The sequence below is a fragment of the Vulpes lagopus genome, chromosome 4 (assembly GCF_018345385.1).
Source record: "Vulpes lagopus strain Blue_001 chromosome 4, ASM1834538v1, whole genome shotgun sequence".
Classification (NCBI taxonomy): domain Eukaryota; kingdom Metazoa; phylum Chordata; class Mammalia; order Carnivora; family Canidae; genus Vulpes; species Vulpes lagopus.
In genome coordinates, this window is record NC_054827.1 from 68,487,591 (window position 1) to 68,500,679 (window position 13,089).

At 32.5% G+C, this 13,089-nt stretch overlaps 1 protein-coding gene across 1 annotated transcript in view; it reads left to right on the top strand.

The window, feature by feature from the left end:
• The window catches only part of SLCO6A1 (solute carrier organic anion transporter family member 6A1), a 95,791-nt gene that overhangs the window by 56,309 nt on the left and 26,393 nt on the right, over nt 1-13,089 (top strand). Inside the window, exon 9 of the mRNA XM_041751091.1 lies at nt 8,662-8,815. Within this exon, the coding sequence (XP_041607025.1) occupies nt 8,662-8,815 (154 nt within the window). The remainder of the gene's footprint in view (nt 1-8,661; nt 8,816-13,089) is intronic.

Sequence of the window (13,089 nt, forward strand, 5' to 3'; positions counted from 1 at the left end):
AGTGTTTTTGGGGACCCACCACTCAGGTGTGAGTCTTAAAAGTTGGCACACTAGATGTGGTGTCCATACTCTTTACTCCTTAGGGAGAAGTTGTTAGTTGGGAGGTCCTTCCTGATTATTAGGCACTGTGCCTAGGGTATGGTTTATGGTAAAATTGTGTTTCAGGTTTTCCTATCTATTTCAGTGTGGGTGATGGTATTTTCTCATTTGCCCAATGTGTAGGATTTACTCAGCTAGTTTTTAGATTTCTTTCAGAGGGAATTTCTCTGTGTGGCTGTAGATTTGGTGTGTCTTTGGGAGGAGATGAGTTCTGGAGGCACCTATGTCACCATATTGGACTGCAACCAAGATAGTCTTTTCAAGAAATGGTGCTAGAAAAATGAATATGCACATGAAAAAACAAAACAAAAGAAAGAAAAGAAAAAAAAATCTACAGACAGAACAGACTTTCAGCCTTCATGAAAATTAAATCAAAATGAACTAAAAATGGATATAGACTTGAATATAAAACACAAAACTAAAAAACTTCGGAAAGATAACATAGGATAAAATCTAGGTAACCTTGGCTTTTGTGATGACATTTCAGGTGCAAAAAAAAAAAAAAAAAAAGCATGAAAGAAAAAAATGACATGTTAAATGTTATTAAAATTAAAACCTTTCTCTGTGAAAGACACTGTTAATAGAATTAAAAGTCAATGCCCAAATTGGGAGAAAAATACATATTTTAGTTTATATGCTGCCAAAGTGAGCATGAGAAAAATACATATTTGGTACAGTATATATCCAAAATATTGAAAGAACTCTTAAAAGTCATCAATTTACAGAGAAACAGCCCAATTAAAATGGCCAAAAGGTCTAAACAGACACCTCACTAAGGAAGCTGTACAGATACTAGATACTGATAAGCATATGAAAATATGTTCAGTATTATAGGCCATCAAGGAGCAGAGACTTAAAACAACAATGGGATACCACAGAACGTTTATTGAAATGTCTGAAATCCAAAAACCTGACAAAACCAAATGCTAGTGAGTATGTGGAATAACAAAGACATCTGTGGCAATTAGTAATATAAAATGGTAAGTCACTTGGGCATTTTGGCAGTTTCTTATATAGCTAAACATAGTTTTGCCATGCAATTCAGCAATTGTGGTTTTAGGTATTTAATCAAATGAATTGAATAATTATGTTCAGACAAAAACCTGTCAGTGAATGTTGACAGCACCTTCATTCATAATGGCTAAAATTTAACCACTCAACACACCCTTCAGTAGGTGTATAGGTAAACTGTAGTATACCATACATAGACTATTATTAGTGATAAAAAAAATCAGCCATCAGGCCACAAAAAGATGTGGAGGAAGCTTAAATGAATATATTGCTAAGCGAAAGAAGCCATTTTGCAGGCTATATATTGTATGATTCCATCTATATGACATTCTGGATAAGGCAAAATTATTGGCAATTTGGTTTGAATTTTTAGAAATATCTTCTGCTTAACCTTTTGAGCATATGGAATACTGATGTAATAACTGATATGATAAGATCAATCGTAAAAAGTATATCACACTAAGGAATTTACTAATAGCTGAAACTGTGTGTAGAGGGAGAAGAGGTATATGGTAACTCTCTTTATGCTCAATTATTCTGTAAAACTAAAGTTGCTCAAATATATAGTTTATAAATCAGAATATAATAATCTAAAATGATTTTGAACTATAGGCAGTTTTCCAAATGATTAGTAATATGAAATAAGACCCTTTGGCTTCATTCTAAATTTATACTTGGAAATTGTTCTGGGCTTTCACTTCCAGCCAAGATGGAATAACAGATTTCCTTTCCTACCAAAACAACCAAAAATTCAACAAAAATAGAAATGGTGGCTTTCAAGACATTGGAATCAGTCAGTGAAGGGCAGTGGTACATGAGAGAAGCATTCAAGGTGAGCCTGCAGTTCCTCCAGCTTACTGCTTCCACAGTTTTAAGATCAAAGCACAGGGAATGGGAATGAAACAGATTCTGGCTGGTTCTCTGAGTTGAGGGAATGGAGCTGAGAGTTCTGAGAGACCAATACAGCTAGAATTCACAAGATTGTGTACTAGAGGACAAATATACAGAAGACCTCCTTAAGTATTCAGCAAAGTAGTAACTAGGATATGTGTGAAGAAAGTTATTGAGTCTAAATCCATCAAGAGAATTAGAATTATAGTGTACACCATTCACACAGGATTGGGAATAATTTCCATTCTCGTCAAACTATGAAACCTCAAAAATCACAGTACATAAAGTATACAGAGGGATCTTGTCTCAACAGTGGTTAATGATTAATTCTAAACTCTGGCCCTTCCTATCAAATATGGCTATCAAACTAAAAAAGATTAGAGTGTTCCAAGTAAATTAGCTGCATTACAGAATAAAGCTTAAAAATACTAATGAAAATACAAAAATATTCGACATCCAGGCAGCCTGGGTGGCTCAGCGGTTTAGCACCGCCTTTGGCCCAGGGCATGATCCTGGGATCGAGTCCCATGTTGGGATACCTGCATGGAACCTGCTTCTCCTCTGCTTGTGTCTCTGTCTCTCTGTTTCTCATGAATAAATAAATAAAAATCTTTAAAAAAATATTCTACATCCAAGATTGAAACTTACAAAGTTCAATATCCAGTAAAATGTTGTAAGAAGCAGAAAAATACAACTCATAATAAGAAGCTAAATCAATTGATCAGTCTTAATGTTTGTAAACCTCATGAATGAGCTTTAGAATGTGTGAAGCAAAAGCTGCAAGTAGATGCTAATATTGCCAGAGTTAACAGTTATTATATAATTATTCCATATGTTCAGAAAGTTAAGTAAAAGCTATTTTTAAAACCCCAAATTTAGCATATAGAAATGAAAGCCATGAAGTTTGAGAAAAATACTACGTATGAGATTAATGACAGATTAGACATTTGCATAAGATTAAATAAACTTGAAATTGATAACAATAAACATCCAATGGAAAATACAGAGACAAGAAAATTAACAAAGCAAAACATCAATAAGTTGGACAACTTCAGGTGGCTGACCATACATATATATATATAGTTGGAATCTCCAGAGGAGGGGCCTTGGAGAAAGAAAAATATTTGAAGAAATGTAAAAATTTTAAAAACTTCATGTAAACTGTAAACCTACAGACCTAGGAAACCTAGCAAACCCTCAGAACAAGAAACATGAAGAAAATTACACCATACTACATAATAAATCTCTCAAGTGTAAAGAAAAAAATCTTAAAAGTAGTGTGTGTGGGGTGATACTTCATATACAAATGACCAAAGATAAGACTAAGAGTATAGTTTATATCAGAAACAATGCAGATAAGAAGACAGTAGGAAAATATTTTAGAAGTACTGAAAGAAAAAATTAACAACATTTTGTACCAAGTCAGAATGTCTATAAAAAATGGAGAAATAAAAAAAAGGAGAAATAATTTTACACATTAAAAATGTAAATAATATTTGAACAATAGACTTACACCTCATGAAATGTCTAAAAGTCTTTCTGGCTGAAATAAAATGATACCAGATAAGAACTACAAAAAGCAAAGAAGACCAAAGGAAATGGTAATTATCTAGGTATTTTTTTTCTTATTTAAATCCCTTTAAAAATAATTGTTTAAAACAGATAAATATATAATATGGATTTACTTGAAGAGGCATTATATCACACAGTGGTAGATTGTGTTAAGTTAAATATGTATAATATAAACTTTGAAGCACCACTAAAATAACAGTCACAGTTAATAAGCCCAACTGACACATGAATTAAAATAGAATTTTACAAAAACATTTGTTTAATCTCAAATTAGGCAAAAAAAGAGAACAAAGAAGAGTTAAAAAAAGAAGAACAGAAAGGATAGATTCAAACCTATTATAGTAATCACATAAAATGTAAATGTTGCAATATTTCAATTGAAAGGCAGAGATTGTATAATTTGATTTTTTAAAGAAAGCAAGACCCAACTATCAATGTTGTATAAAAGAAATGTACTTCAACTATAGACACAAGTAGATTATATGTAATAGGATGGGGAAAGATATATGACATTAACAGAAATCTAAGGAAAGCTGGAGTATGATATACCAAGTAGATTTGAGAGCAAATACTATTAGGAATAAAAAAGGTGATTATGTTATGCTAGAATGGTCGATTCATTAAGAATTCAAGCAAGTCTTAATGTTTGTGAACCTCATGAATGAGCTTTAAAGTATGTGAAGCAAAAGCTGCAAGTAGAAATATAGAAATTCCTGAATGTGATCAGATATTTTGATTTTCTTAATAATAGAAGTAGGCCAAAAAAAGTCAGTGATCATACAAAAGATTTGAATAACACAGCCAACTTGACATGATTGACATTTGTAGAAATTTTACCTGTCAAAGAAGAATACATTTCTTTTGAAAAGCACTGGAAACCCAAAGTAAACCATATTCTGTAAAGCAAGTATCAATAAATTTAAATGACTAAATCATATAATGGAATTTTCTGACCATGATCAAATTAAATTCGAACTACATGAATAAAAAAAGATTTCTGGAAAAGTCCCAAATATTTGGAAACTGAATAACAAACTTTTAAATAACTTGTGTTCAAATAATTTTTTCAAAAGAAAAATTGTAGAGTATTTTGAAGTGAATGAAAATGAAAATACATGTAACAAAACTTATAGAGTAACTTATAGAGTGTTGCTAAGACAGTACTTAGGGGAAAATGTATATTGCCTAATATTAGAAAAGAAAAAAAGTATCAATCCAATGACATTTGCTTCTACCTTAAAAAACTAGAAACATCAAATATAATGATCCCAAAGTAAGTAAAAGGATGGAAACAACAGAAATTAGAATAGAAATTAATGAAATAGAGATGAAAAAAACATGGAAGAATTATAATCAGGTCAAATTTTGAGGAGATTGATAAAATTGTTCAACCTCTAGAGAGAGAAAACTACTGATATCAAGAGTTAGAGATCTGATGTGATATTTTTGTAGATTCCACCAATATTAAAGAGATAGTAAGGTAATATTATGAACAATTTTATGCCCATAAATCTGACAGCTTCCATGAAATAGGGAAATCCCTCAAAAGACACAAACTCATTTAAGAAAAAAATAATATGTCTCTAATAAATAAATCAAATTTGTACTTAAACAGTTTCTGACAAAGAAAGTTCCAGGCCCAAATGGTTTTCCTGAAGAACTAAACCAAATATTTAAACAATATCTGATTTTGCACAATTTCTAGAAAATTAAAAGGGAGTACATACTTTCCAAATTATTCTATGAAACTGGCATTATCTTTACATCAAACCTGGACAAAGACATTGTAAGAAAAGAGAACTATAAACCTATTTCTCTCATGAACATAAATACAAGAACTCTTAAAATTCTGGCAAATTGAAACCTCCCCCATATTAAAATAAATTATGATCAAGCAATACTTATGAAAGGAATACAAGGTGGCCGCCTGGGTGGCTCAGTCACTTAAGTGTCTGCCTTTGGCTCAGGTCATGACCCCAGGGTCCTGGGATTGAGTTCTGCATTGGGCTCCTTGCTCTGCGGGAGCCTGCTCCTCCCTCTCCCTCTGCCTGCCACGTCCCCTGTTTGTACTTTCTTTCTCGCTTTCTCTGTGTCAAATAAATAAAATTATAAAAAGAAAAGGAATGCAAGGCTGCTTTAATATTTGAAAATCAGTTGGTATAATCCACCATATTAATAAACTAAAAAAGCCCATTATCATAATAGATGCCAAAAAGGCACATGATAAAGTACATCTATTCCTGATAAAGTAGGAAACTAGGAATGGAAGGGAACTATGAAAAATATAGTTAACACTACACTTAGTGATTATTATGGAATGAATATGTTTCCCCTCCTACCAAAATTGTATGTTGAAGTCTTAGTCTCCACTGTGGTAGGATTAGGATTAAGGAGATCATTAGGTGTAGATAAGGTCATGAAGGTAGACCAACCTCCCCATAATGATGGAGATTAGTGTCCTTATAAGAGAGGGGAATAAACCAAAGACTTCCCTCAATTTGCCATGTGGGGATACACTGAGAAGGTGATGGTCTGCAATCTGGGAAGAGAGCTCACACAGACACTGTGGGAAATAAACATTTGTTGTTTAATCCAATCTATGATGTTTTGCTACAGCAGCCTGAGCAAAGACAATGGTGAAACATTGAATGACCAGGAGTATAATAAGAATATCTACTTTTCAGCACTTCTATATTAACACTATTGTGGATATTCTAACCGTTATAATACTGTAAGTGAAAGAAAAGTCATCCCAATAAGAAAATTGGAAGTAAAATTGTGTTTATTTGAAGGTGACACAATTGTCTATATGGAAAATCCAAAACGCACTATAACTGAAAAAATGAGCTTAGCAAGTTTGTAGGACACAAGGTCGATATGCAAGAATTCAGAGTATTTCTACAGACAACCTAGAAATAAGCAGAAATTAGTGTCAAAAAAACTCCCAGTTCTAACAGTATTAGGAAAAAAGAAATACTGTAGAAGAAAAGATCATTATACAAGAATTTATGGTGTTTTTATATACTACCTACCAATAACTGGAAATTGATAATACATAAAAACGCCATTAGTAGTAGTAGTATCAAGAAGCAGAAACACTTAATGATAAACATCAGATATGATAGCCCAATTCACATTACTAAAAAATATTCCTGAGCTAAGTTAAAAGCCTAAATTTTTATTTTTTTTTATTTTTTTATTTTTTAAATTTTTATTTATTTATGATAGTCAGAGAGAGAGAGAGAGAGAGAGAGAGAGAGGCAGAGACACAGGCGGAGGGAGAAGCAGGCTCCATGCACCGGGAGCCCGATGTGGGATTCGATCCCGGGTCTCCAGGATCGCGCCCTGGGCCAAAGGCAGGCGCCAAACCGCTGCGCCACCCAGGGATCCCCAAAAGCCTAAATTTTTAGAGAGATATCCCATGTTCATGAGTTGGAAGACTCAATATATTAAGAAGTTAATCCTCCTCAAATTGATGTATGTATTCAATGTGATCACAGTAAAAAATCCCAACAGGCTTTCTCTTTTAGATATTATATAAGTAACCTAAACTCATATGATATACAAAGGACCTAGAAAAAAAAAAAAAAACAATTCTGATGAGTAGAAGTGGAGGGTAAACACAATTTGATTTCAAGAGTTTTAGCTAATATAATAAGGAAAATAGTATTTTTTTGTAAATACAGACAAATATATTAGTGTAAAGAATAGAAAGTCCAGAAATAGGCCTATATATAAATGGATAATTGATTTTTGACAGGATGCATATACAATTTAGTAGAGAATATATGTCATTTTAACAAACTATGATGGAACAATTAGATATCTATATGTTAACATATGAACTTTGGTCTATATCATGTAGCACATAAAATAGTTAAAATGGATTGTAGATTGAATATAAAATATAAAATACCAAGAATATAGGAAAATGTTTTGTAAACTTGGGTTCAGCTGAGTTTTCTTAAATATGGTACCAAATACATGATCCATAAAGAAATATATTGATTAATTGGTCTACATCATCTCTCTCTCTCTCTGTGACTATCATAAATAAATAATAATAAAAAAAAAATTAAAAAAATACTTCTCTCTCTCTCTCTGTGACTATCATAAATAAATAATAATAATAAAAAAATTGGTCTACATCAAAGTAAAGTATTTCTGCTCTTTGAAAGTCTCTGTTAAAGGGAATGAAAAAAACAAGCCATAGATTGTGAGAAGATATTTGAAAGTCATAAATCCAAAACAAAAGAAAATCATAAATCTGATGGACTTGCTTCTAGAATATGTAAAGAAATTTCAATGCTTAATAAAAGAAAATAATAAGAGCAGGCAAAAGGTTTGAACAGACATTTAACCAAATATATACAGATGAGAAACAAGCATATGGAAAGATGGCCAACATCTTTATTCATCAGGGAAGGCAATATTAAAAACCATAATATGAACTACTATATCCTTGTAAGAATGTCTAAATTTAAAAAGACTCATTATACTAAGTGTTGATGAGGAATGTTGAAAGTGACTGAAACCCTTATACACTGCTGGTGGAAATATAAAATAACACAACCAAATTGGAAAAGTGGCAGTTTCTCAAAAAGTTATATGAACACCTACTGTATGATTCCTCCACCTTAGTATTTACTGAGACACGGAGACATATCACCATACAAAGATCATATAAAGAATAACTATATGAAAGAAGCCAGACAGAAAGTGTACATACTGTATGATTCCATTTCATAAAATGCTTTAAAATTCATATTAATGAATAATGACAGAAACCAGCAGATGCTGGGAGCAGGGGCAGAGGTATTACAAAGGGGCACAATGAAATTTTGGAGGTGATGATCGTTCGTTAACATGATTGTGGTGATGGTGGTGATGATTTCACAAGTGTATACATATATCAAAAAATTTCAGATTGTATATGTTCATTGTACATATTGAGTTAGTCCTTAATAAACCTGTTAAAAAGAAATTATTTCAATAATCATATTTTTATGGATTTCATTGATATCCTGATATATACATTATAAGTATAATACTGTGGTATAATTACATTAATTCTTTTTTTTTTCACAGAACAGGACACTTGGGAAACCTGACAGCTCCTTGCAATTCTCATTGTAAATGCTCATCTTCATTTTATTCTGCTGTCTGTGGAAGAGATAATATTGCATATTTTTCTCCTTGCTTTGCAGGCTGTACACTATCCAAAACATTTAATCATCACAAGGTAATTATTATTTCACTATGATTCTCTCTCTCTAATAAGATGTTCAATTTGTAGATGGTGTTTACATTTTACTCCTAGCTCTCTATAAAAGCTTTTTTCCTCATAAAGTAAAAAAAAAAAAAAAAAAAAAAGAAAAGAAAAAAAAAAAAAAAAGAACAGGAAAAGAGTATTTGTTTTATGTGGCCATGATACAAAGGGCTTATGGGAATTGGCAGTGGAAAAAAATTCTTCTACATTAAAACATGCCTCAATAAGTAAGAAAATTATGGAAGGAAAAAACTCATTGGTAAATAAAAACATAATAAAAGTATTAGATTAGTTACTTATAAAACCAGGATGGAGATTAAAGCACAAAAGCAGTGAAATACCACTTAGAGCTATAACAATCAGTCAAGGGATTCACAAAATAAAAGGGTATAAAATATGGTATCATATACATAAAATGGGGGAGGGGAAAAACAAATGTGGTGCTTTTAGAACAGGTCAAACTTAACCATCAACTTAATATTGATGAGATATATATAGGATGTTATATATGAACCTAATCAAACAAATAAAAAACCTAAAATAGATATGCAAAAAAAGAGACAGGAATTCAAGGATATCACTAAAGATAGCCAAAAAACCACAGAAGAAAGAGAGCAAGAGAAGAAAGGAATGGAGAACTGCAAAAACAACTATTTAAAAAAAGATAACAAAATGGCAGTAAGTAACAAAAGGCACACCTATCAATAATTGCTTTACCTATAGGAAGACTAAATGCCAATTGAAAGACAAAGGGTGACTGAATTAAAAAAGCAAGACCCATCAATATGTAGCCTACAAGAGACTCACCTCAGAGACACATGCAGATTGAAAGTGAAGAGATAGGAAAACATTTGTCATGCAAATGGAGCAAAAAGAAAGCTAGGGTAGGAAGACTTTATATCAGAAAAAATATACTTTAAAATATACTTTAAGACTATAGCAAGGAACAAAGAAGGACACTACATAATGATAAAACAATCCAACAAGAACATAAAAAATTGTGAATATTTATGCATTCAACATGTGAGAACCCAAATACATAAAGCAGCTATTAACAGACATAAAAGCAGAAATCAATAGTAATACAATAATATTAGGGGGCTTTAACATCCACTTAAATCAGTGGATAGACCTGACAAAAAATTAACAAAGGACACGGGCTAAAATGACACATTGGAACAGATAGACCTAACAGATATATTCAGAACATTCCTTTATAAAACAGCAGAATATACATTCTTTTCATCCTGGAACATTCTCTAGAATAGAACATGTATTAGGCCACAAAACAATCTCGACAAATTCAAAAAGACCTAAGTCATACCATGCATGAAACCTTTATCTTTCATGCATCTTTTCTGATCACAACAGCGTAAAACTAGAAATCAATTACAAGAAAAAATCTTGAAAGAATACAAATACATGATGATTAAATAATATGCTACTGAACAATGAATGAGTCAACCAAGAAATCAAAGAGGAAATAAAAAATTACATGGAGGCAAATGAAAATGAAAACACAATGTTCCAAAATCTTTGGTATGCAGTAAAAACTGTTTTAAGAGGGAAGATCATAGCAACACAGGCCTACTTCAAGAAGCAAGAAAAATCCCAAGTAAACAACGTAACCTTACACCTAAAGGAGCTAGAAAAAGAATAAAACCCAAAGTGAGTAGAAGAAAGGAAATAATAAAGATTAGAAATAAATAAAATAGAGACTAAAGAAACCATAGAACAGATCAATGAAACTGGTTTTTTGAAAAGATCAAGAAAATTGATAAACCTTTATCCAGAGATATCAAAAAAAAGAAGACTCAAATAAAATCAGAAATGAAACAAAAGAAATAACAACATCATAGAAATTGTAAGAAATTTTACACCACAAAGGGTTATAAGAGAATATTATAAAAATTATAGGCCAACAAATTGGATAACCTAGAAGAAATGGATAAATTCATAGAAACATATCACCTCTCAAAACCTTGCCAGGAAAAAATACAAAGTTAGAACAGACCAATTACTGGTAATACAATCGAATCAGTAATTATATGGAGAACAAACTGATGGTTACCAGAGGAGAGGTGGGCAGGGGGATGGGTTGGGTAGGTGATGGGGATAAGAAAGGCACTTGTAATCAGCACTGGGCATTGTATGTAAGTGTTGAATCACTAAATTCTACACCTGAAACAAATATTACACTGTATGTTACCTAACTGCAACTTAAATAAAAACTAGGAAAAAAAAAAAGAAACTTCCAAGAAACAAAAGACCAGGACCAGATGACTCCATCAGTGAATTCTACTAATTTACAGAAGGGTGAATGCCCATTCTTCGCAAACTTCTGAAAAACAAGAGGAAGGAAATCTTCCAGATTCGTTCTATGTGGACAATATTACCCTGATACCAAAACCAGATAAAAATACTACCGAGAGAGAGAAAGAGAAAGACAGATTGTGAGTCAGTCCAATAGGCTATTATCTCTGATGAACACAGAGGCAAAAATCCTGAACAAAATATTGGTAAATCAAACACAACAAACATTACAAAAATCATTCACTACAATCAACTGGGATTTATTGCTGGGTTGTAAAGGTGATTCAGTATTCACACTTCAATGTGATACATCACATCAATAAGAGAAAGGTTAAAAACCATATGATCATCTCAATAGATGGAGAAAAACATTTGACAGAGTACAATGTCCATTCATGATAAAAAAAAAAAAAACTCAACAAGGTAGATTTAAAGTGAGCTTAGCTCAACATAATAAAGGCCATATATGAAAAACCCACAGCTAGCATCATATTCAAAGGGGAAAAACTGAAAGCTTTCCCCCTAAGATCAAGAACAAGACAAAGATATCCACTTCCACCACTTGTATTCAGCATAGTACTGGAAGTTTCAGCCACAGCAATCAGACAAGAAAAATAAATAAAAGTCACCCAAATTGGTAAGGAGGAAGTAAAATTTTCACAATGTGCAGGTGACATGACACTACACATAGAAAACAGCAATACAAATGACTTACCCCTCTTTGTCTTTTGTCGTTTGTATCTATCAGGACTCAGTTTAAAATTTCCATATTTGCTCATATGTTGGTCATAACCTTCAGAATTCTTTATTTCCCTTTTACCAACCTCCAGACAAATTTTCTTATTTTGTCATATACAGTTGACTACTCTTATTTGACTTCATGTTAATTTTCTTATGTCTTAATCTGCTTTTGGCTAAATAAAGCACTATAACTTCAGCGTCTTCCTTTTTTTTGTTTTTTTAATTTTAAGGATTTTATTTATTTGACAGAGAGAGCCAGAGAGCCCAAGCAGGGAGAAGGGAATAGTAGAGGGAGAGGGAGAAGCAGAATCTCTCCTGAGCAGTGAATCCGACAGAGGGCTCCAACACTGGGTTCCATCCCAGGATCCTGGGATCATGAGCTGAACTGAAGGCAGACACTTAACCGACTGAGCCACCCTAGCACTCCTAGCTTCTTCCTTTTAAGTGGCACCAAAATATTTTTTTCAATGAAAATATGTCAACTTGGAAACAATTCTGATTAAGAGGCAGCTGGGTGGCTCAGTAGGTTAACAGTCCCACTCTTAATCAAGCTCAGGTCTCTATCTCAGGATTGTGAGTTCATGCCCTGTGTTGAGCTTCACCCCGAAGGTAGAGCCTAGTTAAAAGATTTTTTTGCTCTGAAATAATTCTGATTAAATGTTTATATTTAAAACATCAGAGTCAAAGGGAATCAGAATTGGATGCTCTTCAATTACACTTAATGTGAAAGTTTGAGTGGTAGAAAATATCGTATCTCTGAAGATTTCTCAGTTTCTACTCTTAGAAACTCTCTACTCTTAGTTTCTATAGAAAATTAGAAAAAATTAGTTTCTATAGAAAATTAGAGCTTTTCAAAAGCTGAAAATTGCTATCTGTTCTTCATATTGATAATATTCCTGGGGAGTTTTGCCTCATTGAGACCCACATGCATTTTTCCTATCTGTGCTACTAGAGATCTTCCAATTTCCTTAATATAGATAACAAAGAAATCTTGGGCTTTTCTTCGTGATTTTGTCATTGAGACTAATCCTTTTCCAGCTGATAGAGACTTCATATAAAATCATAGGATCATGGTGCTTTTTCCAGAGGTTGCCCTATTACAATAGGAGACTCACTCTAATTATCTGTGGAGGGGGATATTAATCTCACATAACACATTAAGGATTGTAAGAAGCCAGGTTTCAAGGTCTCCT